Source organism: Myodes glareolus, chromosome 9 (genome assembly GCF_982192425.1).
Source record: "Myodes glareolus chromosome 9, mMyoGla1.1, whole genome shotgun sequence".
NCBI classification, from domain to species: domain Eukaryota; kingdom Metazoa; phylum Chordata; class Mammalia; order Rodentia; family Cricetidae; genus Myodes; species Myodes glareolus.
In genome coordinates this window covers 27,480,587-27,496,379 of record NC_142034.1, presented here as the reverse complement: position 1 = coordinate 27,496,379, position 15,793 = coordinate 27,480,587, and the positions used below count along the sequence as shown (strand labels likewise).

General features: G+C 42.0%; 1 protein-coding gene across 3 annotated transcripts in view; it reads right to left on the bottom strand.

Moving 5' to 3' along the window:
• Positions 1-302: 302 nt before the first annotated feature.
• The window catches only part of Kat7 (lysine acetyltransferase 7), a 36,310-nt gene continuing 20,819 nt past the window's right edge, over positions 303-15,793 (bottom strand). For 2 of the 3 annotated variants that reach the window (XM_048446966.3, XM_048446967.3), the window contains 8 exons: positions 13,560-13,670; positions 11,870-12,061; positions 9,225-9,314; positions 8,883-9,023; positions 6,305-6,398; positions 3,026-3,172; positions 2,529-2,635; positions 303-1,955 (listed from right to left, as the gene is read on the bottom strand). In XM_048446966.3, the coding sequence (XP_048302923.1) occupies positions 1,854-1,955; positions 2,529-2,635; positions 3,026-3,172; positions 6,305-6,398; positions 8,883-9,023; positions 9,225-9,314; positions 11,870-12,061; positions 13,560-13,670 (984 nt within the window). In that variant the 3' untranslated portion in view covers positions 303-1,853. The remainder of the gene's footprint in view (positions 1,956-2,528; positions 2,636-3,025; positions 3,173-6,304; positions 6,399-8,882; positions 9,024-9,224; positions 9,315-11,869; positions 12,062-13,559; positions 13,671-15,793) is intronic. The other variant, XM_048446968.3, reaches the window with a different exon arrangement.

Genomic DNA, 15,793 nt, shown 5'->3' with positions numbered 1-15,793 from the left:
CCTATAAGCATGTATGGTACCCCCACCTACCTTAACTCCCCACTGGTTCCACCCCCCAAACCAGAGGCAGAAGAATCAAAGAACGTTATACTAACTAGTCACTGTTGTGCATAACTAGTTCCTGGAGCCAAAGGGAGGCAAATTCAATTTGTCCTACCAATTAATGAGTTCAGAGTCAACAATCTGTTTCACAGGGGAAAATAATCCAGTTACAAACCCCACTCTTAACCCTTCACTGAGCCATTAACCACAAATCAATCATACCATTTCCACACATAAACAAGCTTCAGATTACTCAGACATGAGCAGAGAACATGCTTTATTGAGTAGATAAAGAAGAGCACATTCTACCACATGTGGGGAAGGGTTCAGCATCTGTAAAAGGCCTTTACCCCTTAAGAAAAATCCCCAGTGAACAGCATTTGGATAAATGTTAACAGTGACACTGAAACTGGAGGGGAGCCGCCACTGAACATGCTTAAGATCAGCTCCCTCGAACCCACAGTGGATATTAGTAGTGTACAGAGATGACAAGAGAAAGGCACAAATGACCAGAGTTAGGATTGTGGTGAGGGTGCCACGTGAAGACAGCAGTGCTGCAGGAGACCAAGTTGGGAAGGGTGACATGTCAGACATCAAAAGCTGCCCCCAAGATAGCAGGTTATATAATGGGACAGGGAGAAATTAGAGGGAACATTTCTTCCATCACTTAACACCACCAAAAATAGGAAACCAGAGAACAGGATGATGGTGGCAAGTTCTAAAAGGGCAATGAAGTTCTTGGAGGGACAGAAGCACTTCAGCCTGTTGTAGGGGGAGGCACTGTTGAAGGGAAGCAAACTGTAGTGGTGTGGCCACTCTGTCTTGCTGAGTCATGGGCTGAGAAACAGAAGTCATTTTCAACCACTTTCCACTTCTCCCAGGAAGCTCTGGACAAAATCAGTGCAACTTATGTGGAAGTTTATCTGCCCTACACCAGACTGGCAAAGGCAGGTGGAAATATCTGCAGTGTAATTAATCAACTACCATGTGGCATGAAAGAAGACTGTGAAAATACTAGACAACTGTCAACATAAAAGGGGGCAGGAAATAAAAAGAGGGGGTACTTTCTACTGTGAAAAAAGAATTACCCACTTCCTTCCAGTAAGATACTGCCCCAGTGCCCGTGAGTGAACACAGAGAAAAATATGGGATCACCTCCTCTTCCTCTTCACCCTGTCTCATTCACATGGACCAGCTGCTGTGATCCCCCGGGAAACGTTTTAGAAATACCTAGCTCGGGCCAGTCTGATCCTGACCAAAGGCAAGTCATTTGACAAAAATGGAAAAATTAAGTGACAGTGAGATGAAATCCAGGATGAATGGACCTCTCCCAGGAGATAGACATATACTCATAAGTGCTGCCTCTTCCCCGCCCTTCACGAAGAATGTGTAAGGAATAACTGGAAAGGGCCCTTCGGTTGCAACCACGTTTGGAGGTCTGGTAACCAGGCAGGAAAAAGCACTAGCACAAAGTTCAGGACACAACAAACCTCACGGGGCTAACGAGTATGAGGGAACCAGTGACTGGACAGGTACAGTACCATAACACAACTCCTGGGTCAGTGCTATGAGGATCTGTACTTGAGCCTAATACAGATCCGTCCAGGCAACCTCACTGAGGCCGAAACAACAGTTCCTCAGAACCAGTGTCTGCAGTGTACACGAAGGTCGGAGCCAGGACAGTCCTGAGGGGGTGGCCTTCCCAAAGGATACTGTACTTGCCAATCACAAGAGCAACAGAAATGACAGACAGATCCCTAGGGTACGGATTCCTACTGTTGGGGCTCGCTGGCTCAGAATGACAGGTCACTTTAAGTGCCCTTGGGAGGGGTCCATTTTAAGCAGCTTGGATCCATGGTTTTATTGGAGTTGGACCTTTTGGCCTCTTTGGCTATCCATTCATCTATCAGGTCCTGTGAAAAAAAAGAAGCAATTATTACATATATGGAACTAACACACTTTAAAAGATTCCAAAATGACCAGCAACAGATTCTCCCAGGTTCCAATAATCTATTAAAAGTAAAACATGATATTATCTTTGGATTTGAAAACTGCTTTCCTCTCTAATCTATTTCTTCCTATTCTGCCTTCAATGAGAGCTGAAAACCATTCATTTATGCTTATTACATGTTAAGTAACTAAAAATGCAAAATGGGGATGAGATGAGGTGGCATTTAACAAAATAATCCCAAACCACTTATGAGAATCTTAGAACTCACAAGAATGCCCATGGATGGGCAGAAATGTTATGCCACACAAAGCTGCTTAGCTTGTCAGCCAGATCTCACAGAGCTTACCAAAAGTTCTGATAAGGACAAGGGAGGAGATAAGCTTAGAAACAAAGGCCACCTGGACCTCGCTGCCAGCTGGAACACGGCTAGGAGCTTCCAGCCACACCCTTTAAAGGAAGTCAACTGTGGGCAATGCAGCCCCACCAAGCTCTGCTAAGTTCTAAGGACACCACCCGCAGCTGAGGGAACTCTCACCTGTCTCTTCAAAACTAGGTGCTTGCCTTTCCAGTACTTGAGCATCTGAAGGGCTTGAAGAGTGCTGACGATGTCCACGGGATTCACAGCTGTTTCCTGGCTGATTTCTGTAACAGAGCAGCTACTGAGATCCCAGCTGAAGCACAGAACCCACACCCATGCCTCCCAAGGCCCCCTTTCATTTTCATGGAGTTTCCAGAGCACATATCTGAGTTACATATAGTTGTGGGCCGCAATGTGGGTACTACGAATTGAACCCAATTCCTCCAGAAGAGCACCCAGTGACCTTAACTGCTAAGCCATCTCTCCAGGTCCTCTTCTTGGTTTTTACGTGAACTGAGTGTTAACAACTTCAGATGGGAGAAACCACTTTACAGCCATTCCAGGACCCAACGTTCTGGGAGCTTCAGCCCTGAAGTGAGGGTCTCTGCAATGCTCTCTAATCATAGTCAGATCAAACAGAACAGGGACTACTACTGTCACCAAGCGTGACCTACCTTTGATGGAAATCTCCTTGCCTTGGAAGTTGTGCAGGTACCGGAGCAGCACTTCCTTCCAGTAGCTTCGGTAGCTTATGAGCCCCAGGTCTGACAGGGGGCGCTCTGGAGAGCCGACTTTCTCTTCCACTTTGGAAAGTAAATAACCTGCCAAGAAAAAAGAAAAAAACCACAGACTTGGTTTTCATTCTTTTTATTTAGGGAGGGGGCCTTAAAAAATTACGTCTACTTATTTTGTATGCATGCTGATGTGGAAATCAAAGAACAACTTGCAGGAATCAGTTCTTGCCTTCTACTGTGTGGGTATTGGGAACTGAACTTAAGCTTGGCAGCAAATGCCATTATTCACTGAGCTGTCTCACTAGCCCTTGGGTGAGCAGCTTTTTTCAGACAAGGTCTCAATATGGTGCAGATTGGCCTGTGATATACTATATATAGACCAGGCTGGCCTTGAACCTGCAGTGAAATCTTCCCCATTGTTTCTGCCTTCACAGTGTTGGGAAGTCAGTCAGACTTTTTCACATAACACTAAACCTCGTCCTAACAGCAAAAAACTGCAAACACAGAAGACTTAGGACATCTGCTTTGCAGTACCAGAGAGCCAGCTACTCGGCAGAGATGTTCTATGTGGCTGGTGAAGACATACTGGCTTTGTATAAACAAGAGTGGAGGAAAAGTGTACTTACAGTCTATCTAAATGCCTTATAACCAGCACTTAGAGATAACCCTGGAAACCATCACAAGGAGCTTTAATAGCAATGGTTCTGTAGGTGTTTGCTAAGAACAGAGATGGAAGTCACTTCATTACAAAACACAACAATCATTTCTTTTTTAAGTTAAACCAGTCTGGCAGTGTGATAATCCTCAGGAGTGTTAACATTATATGTACAATCCACCATGTCTAGTCTAAAATATTTTCCTTGGGGCTGGAGAAATGGCTTTACGGTTAAGAGCACTAACTGCTCTTCCAGACAACTCAGATTGGATTCCCAGAACCCACATGGCAGCTCACAACTGTCTGTGACTCTACTTCCAGGGCACCTGAAGCCCTCACACAGATAAACACCAATGTAAAAATATGGCCAGGTAGTGGTGACACATGCCTTTAATCACCCAGGAGGCAGAGGCAGGCAGATCTGTTAGTTCAAGGTCATCCTAGTCTACAGTGAGTTCCAGGACAGCGGAACTGTCACACACAGAAACCCGCCTCAAAATAATCAAACTAACTAAATATTAATTAAAACAATTTTTTTAGCCGGGCAGTGGTGGCGCACGTTTTTAATCCCAGAACTACTCGGGAGGCAGAGGCAGGAGGATCTCTGTGAGTTCAAGGCCAGTCTGGTATACAAGAGCTAGTTTCAGGACAGACTCCAAAAGCTACAGAGAAACCTTGTCTTGAAAAAACAAAAACAAAACAAAATGTTTAGGGGCTAGGAAAATGGCTCAGTATCTACTTTCCATGTAAGCATAAAAACAAGAGTCTGGATCCCAATAACCCTCAAAAAAGTAGGCAAGACATGGTGGCTGCCAGTAACCTCAGCTTTCTGGAGGCATAGATGGGCACGCAGGCGATCTAGACTAGTCAAAGTAAATTGAGTTCTCAGTTTAGTGAGAGATGTTCTGTCAATAAATAAATCACACAGACATAATGGAGGAGACACTATACTATCAACTTCTGGTTGTCAATATGAACATACACACAGGCATATCACATATACTCATGACCAAAAATAGACTTAAAAACATTTATTTGTATTTTACGTGTATGGTGTCTGCCTACATGTATGAGTTTATGTATGTGCACAATGTGTGGAGGCCAGAAGAGGGCATCTGATCCCCTGGAACTAGAATTACAGTTGGCTATGAGTGCTAGAGTGTGGGTTCTAGAAACTGAACCTAGGCTCTCTGCAAGAGCAGTCAGTGCTCTTACCTACTCACTGAGCCATCTCTCCAGCCAAGCCTCCACTCTTCCTGTGACTGAAATTCAACACGTGGATGCTGATAGTACAGCTGATTCTCGTTTGTCACAGTGCTTATGCACTGGGAATGCTGACTCAGAAATACTGAATCACTGCTCACAGGAGTGAAGTTTGCTTCTCGAGCGCCTCTGGCCAGAGCCATCAAATTTTCTAAGTCTAGGGGCTGGAGAGATGGCTCAGAGGTTAAGAGCATTGCCTGCTCTTCCAAAGGTCCTGAGTTCAATTCCCAGCAACCACATGGTGGCTCACAACCATCTGTAATGGGGTCTGGTGCCCTCTTCTGGACTGCAGGCATACACACAGACAGAATATTGTATACATAATAAATAAATAAATATTTAAAAAAAATTTTCTAAGTCTAATGTTCTTTTCTGTTTAAAAACATCTTTTTTTTTTAAAAAATATTTTTAGTTTATGTGTATTGGTGTGCATGTATGTCTGTGTGAAGATGTCAGATTCTGGAGTTACAGACAGTTGTGAGCTGCCATGTGGGTGCTGGGAACTGAACTCGGGTCCTGTAGGAGAACAGCCAGTTCTCTTAACCACTGAGCCATTTCTCCAGCCCCCTGTTTAAAAGCATCTTACACATATTCTGTTGATTCAGAGGCTTGCTACCCATAGTACTGTAATTCATGTCTGTAGAGAGCGTGTCTAACACACGCAGTTATCAGTCTTCCTGTGGTAAAGACCATCACTTCAGCACAATGCTTACAGCCATTTTAAATTCACAGTTTAATTAAGGCACTTGTCACCAAGCTGATTGATCAAACCCAGGACCCACACGGAGGAGGAAGATTCTTGCAAGTTGTCCTCTGATCTCCACATGTACCCTCCAAACTGACAAATGTAATAAAAACCCCTCCCCCCATTAACATGGGAAGTACACATTAGTGGGTTAGACAAATTCAAACCCAATACCAATGATTAATGAAGAGTGAGTATAAAACCCAAAGCCTGAATCAGATACATGGATTACTTCCACAAGCGCTTACATAAGTGAAATTCCAAGCATCAAAGGACAGCTTTAAGCCTTAGGCACGCATATGTGCTGTTTCAGTCTCAAATGGGATAATCCTGTAGAGCTTACTTTATTCTCTGCATCTCCTACTAAGTCAGTAGCAACTTCAGGTTCTGTATCCATCGGTAAATGTTCGTATTCCCCCACTCTGTACATTCACTAACTAGCTGTCAGGATACTTCCACTACATGGTGGGAACTATCAAGAGCACACATCAAAATTGCCCAACGACACCCCTAGGGTACCAGCCTTGAAGAGCTGATGCTCAGCAGCATCACTTACTGAAATCAATGAGCATTTTGCCATAGCCCTGCCTCATATACTGAGGCATGGTGAGGATACAGGACACATTGTAGTTGAGAAATGAATTCTTCTCCTAAAATCAAAAACAGACAAGCAGATCATGAGACACTGAGACCAAAAGTTTCACCACTAAAATCATCCCTATCCTAGATAAAAAAATAAGGCTATAAGGCCTTGTAAATCAAATTATTGTTAGTTTGAGGATGTGACAGCTGTTACCACACCATGATGGCTAAAGCTATTAACCTAAGGATCTCTCAGCTCAATTTAAGGAGATAACTCCAAGAACATGCCAAAGCCAAGAGTGCTGGGATGACCTACTAGGAGCCCTCTCTAAGAAGCACTGTTTCAGAAGACAGCTTGCCCATCAGAAAGACAGGAAACCAAACAGAATTCCCCTGGAAGGTCAAAAGACAACCAAATCACACAATACCTGATTCTGTTTATAAATATCCAGAATACATTAATTTGTAGGAGAAGTGCCAGGAAGGGGAAAGAGGAAATAGGAACAGATTGCAATGTCTCTTCTTGAAACAATGGAAACCATGAGGATTACACCAGTCACAACTTGTCATTATACTAGAAGCCATTGCCCTGAACAGTTTAAGAGATGAATTGTACAATGCATTGTGTTTTAATTAAGTTGTCACAGTACATTAAAATCCATAACCACAGCTGCGGTAACCTTTAATACCAGCACCATGGAGATAAAATCAGGTAAATCTATGCTTACTTCTAGGCCAGCCAGGACTACACAGATAGACCCTGCCTCAACAAAACGAAAGAAAACCATAAGCTGGATCTGGTTTTGCATAGTTTTTTGTTTTTGTTTTTGTTTGCTTTTTGTTTAATATGTAATGACTATGGTAGTCAGTTTATTGCAGATTAATCATTCTTGAATGTACAAGCTCCAGAGGAGCAACTGGGTCTTTAAATACACACAAGTATTTCCATCGAATGAATTTTCAGCCTTACATTGAAACAGGCCTATATCAGTTAAAAACGTAAGAAAAATAAATGCTATCAGCTATGTATTAACTGAGAAACCACATACAAACCAAAGATTATGGAAAGGGGCTGAAAAAGAGGAAGGCTGAACAAGAGCAGGGAGAGGTGAGCATTGGGAATAAAGCCCATTGAATTTTATGTGCTAACCGCTCCAGTCCATTTAAATGTTGATCAGTCAAACTTAGACCTTAAAATATAGCATGTAGGTAGAGTCTAATCTGTTTGGTCATAACATCTACCTAGCTTGTAGGTCCTTCAGGTGAAATGAATACAAAAACAGCTTCAGGTTCTTTACCTTGCTTTATATGACTGTTTGAGATTAGATTCCACTTAAGAACAATCTCCTACAGGTCACTGGAGTCTTTTTCTTTCCATCCAAGCCCACATTGTGTGCTCACTACTCCTCATGTCTTACCATTATCCAACTGTAGGTTAACAAGGAAAGCTTTTAGTCTCACACCTAGGACATGCCTGGAGAACTGGCTTCTGTCACACACACTTCTCTGCTAGGAGACAATGTGGGTACAGAAGTACAGTATTTCTAGTTTGTTGTTCAATGTACAGCACACAGCACTGCTGTGTCAGATAAACATGTGCACAGGAGAAATGAGGAGTAGGCTCACAGAAAGCAGCCAAGTGGAAATCAAAAGGACTGTCTCTTTCAGAGTTCCCTAGCTTTATCTGTAGAGGGTATCCAATAATTTCTTTAATTATATCACATACTTCTGAGTCCATTCTGGAGCTAGCTATTCTGTTGTACTTTTTTCTCTCTGTTTTATAGATCCAAGCAACCTCAGGTACTAAAGGATCATCTGGATTGGGATCACACAACAGAGAACAAGTAGACAAAAATACTTTTGAAACAGTTTGGAGACCATTGTGCTAATCTTCCATCTTTTTGTTTGTTTGCTTGTTTCTTTGGAGACAGGAGACAGGGTTTCTCTGTGTAACAGCCCTGCCTGTCCAGGACCTTGCTTTGTAGACTAGGCTGGCCTTGAAATCACAGAGATCCGCCTGCCTCTGCTTCCCAAGTGCTGGGATTAAAGGTGTGCACCACCACTGCCCTGTTTACGTTCCTGGTTTTAACCTAACAACAAAGAGGGAAGCAAAGCCAGAAGAGGTGCTTCGGCTGCTGGATGTGTTTTAAGTTTACAGGGAGGGTCCAGGCCAGTAATTAATAGCTCCAATCCATAAGCATAAAACAAATAAAACTAGAACCTTCTAATAACAGCACTAGCCAGGTGTCTTGGCTCACATCTGTAATCCCAGGCCTTTGAAGGTTGAGGCAGGAAGACTGTCCTGGGCCTGGGTTTGGAGTGAATTTAGGCTGCATAACAATTCCTGGCAAGCCTGGGTGACAAAGGAAGAGCCTGAACAGAATACTTTCACACAGCTACCTGTAGTGCATGTGTAATGCTTGCCTTTCTTTAGTTTACAAGAAGCCTATCACCACTGTCTGCTTCCCCATCAGAGATCTGAGTTCTCTAACGCCAATACCCATAATGCTGCTGTGGTTGTTAAGCTTCTAAATCACCAGGATCCTGCTGACCTTAGAAAAATATCCAATCAGGTGACAGCCGGTATTGTCTGCTTCTGTCATAACGTAGAACAGGAAAGGTTCTACATCATAGTATAACGTCTTATGGTCCAGAAAAAGCTTCGCCAAAAGGCACAGGTTTTGGCAGTAGATCTGGAAACAGAGAAAGAGCCAATGACCAGAAGAGTTTAGAAAATATCCAAAGCAAAGCCTAAAAGAATGACCGTACTAGCACTATCTTGAAACAGAACTAAACCCTAGTTCCACACAAACGTTTTGTGAAGATAAAACAATCCTTTGGAACCCCATCAATGCTTGCCACTAGCATCTTTCTCTCAAGTCACTACTTTTTACCTTGTTTTTCTTGCCATCTACTTCAAACACAGAGATGGAGCCTTTGCGGTATATCTCATCACCAGGGGGGTGTTTCCACACACACTTGGCCTACAAGAAAATGGAGCACACATGAAGCAATCAGATTTTCCTACAACCCTGTTCCTCAAGAGGGAAAAGGAACTGCGGGTTAAAATTGGCTGAGTTAATGGACAGCTGAACACACTTGAGGACAGTGAAATCAATCATTTTCTGAAAAGTTAAAGCCTTCTTAAGCTGTTGCAACATATCAATGGCATTACTTTGGCTGTCTGGTTCAAGTTTTCTGGATTATTTTTGGCATTATCTCAGTCCAAGATATTAAATCACCGACAACGTAAAAGCCAGATTAATAAGAATATCCTTGCTTACAATAAAATGTCTCATGCTAACAGGAAATTCTTAAGCAGCTTATTCTAGCAGCTTAGTGTTGCTAAGTATGCTATGCTCACCTTTACCAGTACTGTCCTACCTTCATCTGTCCTCAGCCTGGAAAATAGATCTGCAAAGATGACAATCACGAGTCACTCACTATCTGCCCACCTCCTGCCATATGCTAGAAAGAGAAATCCCTTCTATGGCTTATTTTAACAGGTAAAAGGCCTGGCAAATAAACAGGAAGCTGGAAGGCACTTGGCTCCAAAGTAACCCCTTTTTCTTATTCTCAAAATGTTCAATTCATGGTGCTGGGGCTAGTACCCAGTATCTTAGGCAGCAAGGTAAGGTCTCATACTCTGCCGGTGAAAAGTTCCAAGCTAGCACAGGTGTTTGCTGCCAAGCATGATGACTAAGATTCAATTCTGGGAACTTACATAGCAAGAGGGAACTGACTCCCACAAGTTGTTCTATCATCTTCACATGTATGCCATAGTACGTATTCACATGTGCACACATCTGCATACATACACACACATACATATTCACACATATAGAAAAACTCTTATTAAACAATTTACTACATCTTTTTGACAACTTAAGAATAAAGATCCACTGGATGGTTGGTGCACACTGGTAATATAAGTACTCAAGAGACAGAGATAGGAAAACAGCTACAAGTTTGAGGCTAGCTTGAGCTAAAGATCCTATCTGAAACAAACATTATATACACACCTTAAAAGAATTATGTTCCAGGTTTGGGAAAGTAGCTCAATGGTACAGTATATTGTATAGTACTTACCCAGTAAGCATGGGGTTGCATTCCCTCCCTAGCAGAGGCAGGCGCTCAAGCCTGTGTGTGTGTCTGTTTTAGGCATAGACAACATGTTCTAATTTTCATAGAATTTCAAAAATTCATTTATTTGCTTGTTTTTCAAGACAGGGTTTCTCTGTGTAACAGTTCTGGTTGTCCTGGAACTCGCTTTGTAGACCAGGCTGGCCTCAAACTCACAGAGATCCGCCTGCCTCTGCCTCCCAAGTGCTGGGATTAAAGGCGTGTGTCACCAATGCCCAACTCAACAATTTATTAACTGGAATTGTTTCAAAGTTCCATCTATGCTCCTATCTACTCGCCTTACTTCTAAGGAATAGAATATTTGTTTAACTTTGTACAGATGTGGTACTTTTGTTTTACCTTGCCTGCCTAAGACACCTGACTGGTCTAATAAAAAGCTAACAGGCCAATTGCTAGGCAGTCAAGGAACAGGTGGGGCTGGCAGGCAGAGAAAATAAGCAGGAAGAGGAATCCAGGCTTGAGGAAAGAATGCGGGAGAAAGAGAGAAGACACTACGAACCAGCCAGCAAGGCAGCCACCAGTCAGCCAGACATGAAGGAAGCAAGAAAGTAGAACACATAGAATGAAAGGTAAAAAGCCCCAGGAAAAAACAGAGAGGAAGAGAGACAAGTTAAAGTAAGTTATAAGAGCTAGTGGGATAAGCTAAACTAAGGCTGAGCATTCATAACTAATAATAAGTCTCCATGTTCTGATCTGGGGACTGGAGATCCAAGAAAGCCTGCTACACTTACTCCTGCTGGTTTTTTCCATGATAACTAAACCAATACAACAGCTATTTGTTGAAAACATTAGCCAGCTAAAAAGGCTGTGATTACAAGTGGTTACACCTGACACAATGGGAATGCAAACAAGCTTCTATTTCCTGAAATTCGATTTTTATACTCATATAATTCACTAGACCAAGGTGTGCACATCCTTTCCTATTTTAATACAAACAACATTCAGAAACACAAACTATCAACCAATTCTGTTACTTTCATCATCCATTCCAAGTGGATGTCTCTTGTATATACATTCATTCAACACACATTCCATAGACACCCTCCACCTAAAATATGAGTTACACTGTCCGTCCTGCCTTAGCTAATGAAATATATGTTTTTTTTTTTTTTTGGAATTTGGGCAAACACATACTATAGGGAGAGGTAATTCATATTCTGAGGAAGAAAACAAAAGACTGGAAAGAGAAAAAAGATGTTTGTAGACAGGATGTAATTAAGGTGCCTGGCAGCAGTGGCCCTGACAGAGGGCCACTCTGAAATGTAACTTTCAATTCCTTAAGTCTCCACTCAATTGCTACAACTTGGGAGATGTCATCTCCAGGACAAAATTGGGAAATCCTGTAACATCACCCTTGTGTCCATGGACACAGCAGTAGAACTCAAAAAAAACCTACCATGTGTCGGCGGAGTATTGTTTGGCTCTTCATGTATTTTAAGCAGAATTCACACATGTAGAGACGTCCCAGCCGTGCATATTCTTCAGGATAGGGAGAATGGTACCAAGTATCCAGCTCATAGCGCCCAAAAGCAATTGTTTTAATCATATTGCTCCCCTCTGTTATTTGGCCTTGAAGCCTTAACTTCTCCTATTGCCAAGAAGACACCAAAGCAGTAAGAAATTATCCAAAACAAGTAAGAATTAGGATTCCTTAGCTTTGATTTTAAAATTAGATTTTTTATCTATATAATGTGTATGGATGCTGTTTGCATACATATATGTGCACTACACGCGTGCCTAGTGTCTGCAGATATCAGAAAAAAGGACATCAGATGCCTGAAATTGGGAGTTATAGGTGACTATAGTCATCAGGTGGGTGCTAGGAACCGAACACAGCTCTCTGCAAAAATAGCGAGTGTTCTTAGCCACTGAGCCATCTAGAGTTCCTATTATCCTTGTTCTTAAAAGACTATGGTTAGGCCAGTGGCTAAACTATAAAATAATCAGCTAGATTGGTCTCTATCCATGAGACAGACACTAATGAGAGTTACCTAAACATGGAATATCAGGTGGTTCACACAGAAAACTTGCCAGCTATACTGCCCAGAATCGTACAATAAAAAAAAGAAGTCTCTTGTATTTTAGCTCTTCTGCCTTCATTTTCAGATGCTGCAATTAAAGGTGTGCACCATCACACTGAGTTGCGTGGTGCTGGAGAGAGAGCCCAGGGTTCTTGGATCCCTGATAAGCACAAACTACCATTTGTTTTAAATTTTTAAAATTAATTTCTAATTTATTGTGTGTATGTAAATGCAAATAGAGGTCAGAGGACAGTCACCAAAACCTGCCTCCTGCAACTGATATAATAAAAGGAAGGAGTGGAGATGAAATTAACACTACAAACTAAATTTCTCTGAGCACATTTAATTTGTTTATCACAGTTGTAAAATCACAGTTGATAAAACTATTAAAAATTCTGTCTAGGTGACACATAGTTGAACATGCCTGAAATCTTAGCAGTAGAAACAGTAGCCAGTATAAGTGAATTCTAAGCCAGTCACAAGTATATGAAAGAAAACTCTATCAAAAGCAAACAAAAAAGGGCATTTCTGCAAGGATAGAGTGCATCTATAATCAGTGGGAGCATGGCATGAGCCTAGAATGGACAGCAAGATGAGATTCCCCTCCTTATCAAAAATCAATGAATTCAGTAAACTATCGATTGTATTCTTCCTTGCCACTTTCCTTCACTATTATTTTTATACTTCTAGGGTAAATGTATTGAAATAAAAAGAAACCCTACAAAAGGCTGCAGCCTTTCAAGTTCTGAGGTTCTCAGAATTGTTAATTTTATCCAACCAAGACAAAAGAGCACCCAGAGTTTTAACTAGCCTCACTACCTCAAGTCAAACTGAATCTTCCAGTTGAGGGAGATAAGAGAAAAAATTTAAGAAAACGGGATGAGAAAAGGGTGATGTGTTTTCCATGGAAATGGGAAGACTATCTCTAAAGACAGGCTGTGATGGACAGAGATGAAGCAGTGGAATACCCAACTCCCATCAGACTGGTTGCCAATCACCTTTCTTGGCAGTTCTAAGGGCTCTTCATAAGGCTCCTCCCCTCACTTTGGGGTTCTTCATACTCACCAAATCCTCAGAAGCCCGGGCTTGTGCTCTTCGGAAAAGATCTAAGTCATATTCGCTTGTCAGATTTTCCAAGAGAGGCTCCCGAGTGTTCCCATAGGTCTGTCTGTGTTCCTAGGAAAAATAACCAGGGTGATACTATCTGTAGAACTTGGTTCATTTCATTTCCATAGATACCAAGCTGAACTAGAAACTATTTACAAAGGACTTAAACACTGGGTGTGGGGAACTAAGCTCAGGCAACTGGTAACAGGTCAGTGTCAGAGGCTGCCCCTACTCACCCTATGGATCTCAACAAAAGGACAGCAGCCCCCAGGAGGCACCAGAGATGTTAGAATCCTAGAGCTGGTGATAATCCCTGACAAGTAAGCAGATCCTCTAAAACTTAGTCCTTGAAGATGCTTCCTGGAAGGAAACCTTGCAGCAAGGAGGGCAGCTGGACTAGTAGTCCTTAGGAAACTCCTCCTGACACAACCTCATTGACTGTAACAAGGCTCCCATGTTACAACCCTAGCCCAAGTGCACAGCTAGAACCTCTAACAATGTCTTGCTAAACATCAAGAAAAATTAAAAATAATTTCAAACCTGACCAAGCTGGTCACTATGAGTATTCTTGCCCTGGAAGGATGGTGGTGGAGGAGGAAGCCTTCTCTTTTAAACCTGGTTCTAGTCCTCTTCTCTCCACTCTAGGCTCCACCTCCCCCAGAAAAGAAGCAATGGGAGTTGCCAGAAGTGGAAGATTCACCCCAGGAAGAATATCCCACATTTAACAAACACATCAGCATCTGAAGAAAGTACTCACCCTATGAACATTTCCTATGGCTAAACTGAGTCAATCTGTTGAAGCTTTTTGAAATTTGGACTCTGTGACTTAAAGTCTAGGTTCTAAGTATTACTGAGTTCTTCTACTTTGAAAATGTCAATGCACCTTCCCCCTTTTCTTTCTTTTTGAGATAGGACCTCACTTCCCAAGTGCTGGAATTACAAGTATGTCACAGTGCTGGGGAATCAAATCTGGCATGTACTACACACTAGGCAAACACTCAATCAACTGAGCCACTTCCCCAGACCAAAATACAAAGACAAATTAGCCAGGGGCAGTGTCACAGGCCTGTAATCCCAGAATTCAGGAAGTGTATAATCAGTTTCAGGCCGGACTTGGCCACAGACTAGCAAGTCCAAGGCAAGTATGTGCCACGAGACCCTATCTCAAAAGAAAAAAATAAGCAGCAAGAAAAAGTTCTTTTTTGGTTTTTTGAAACAGAGTTTCTGTGTCGCTCTGGCTTTTCTGGAACTGACTCTGTAGACCAGATTGGTCTCAAACTCAGAGATTCGCCTGTCTCTGCCTCCCAAGTACTGGGATTAAAGGCATGCACCACCACCACTCAGCAACAAGAAAAATTTCTATCTAGCATTTTTAAAATCAGGAAGGATCCAAATAACATATCTCAAGCTAGTGAAAAGCAGATGTCTGTAAAGTTAAACAGCTCAAGAGCTTTTACATTATATGCTCTTTCTACCTGTATTAAATTGAAGGTCCATTTCCTAAGCCCTTTCCCAGAGTGAACAGATCCATCCTATAGGACTCCACCTGGGTGAAGAATAGTGTATCAAAGTCTCTCAGTGAATCACATCATTGTACTTCCACAACTCTACTTAACTTACAAACAAAAAATAAGCATGCACAAGCATGCATCCTGACCGGGTAAGTCCACTACCAGACACCTCCACCTCATCCATAAAACTAAATGTGTTGCCAGGTAGTGGTGGCACACACCTTTAATCCCAGCACTCAGGAGACAGAGGCAGGCTAGCTAGTTCCAGGATAGTGTCCAAAGCTACAGAGAAACCCTATCTCGAAAAACAAAACACTGCATGTGTTTAGTTACAGATTCTCAGTAAGTTTAGCTACAACTAACAAATCATACATTTGTTACCTATTCTAAAGACAAAGTAGAATAGCATTCTAATTCTATGAAGAAAAAAAATATTCAGAAAAAGATCAAGAGAACACATAACAACACGTTACTAATACGCAGTATCTTGGGTGAGTAATTTTTACTGGAAATATTCTCTAATTTTTGATCTCTCTTCATTTTTTTTCCAAGACAGGGTTTCATTCTATAGTCCAGGATGTCTTAGATATCACTTTGTGGCCCACATTGTCCTCAAACTCATGGCCTTCCTGCAGGTGTGAGTCATCACTCCTGACTTTCCTTTCCTTTGTTTTGTTTTCA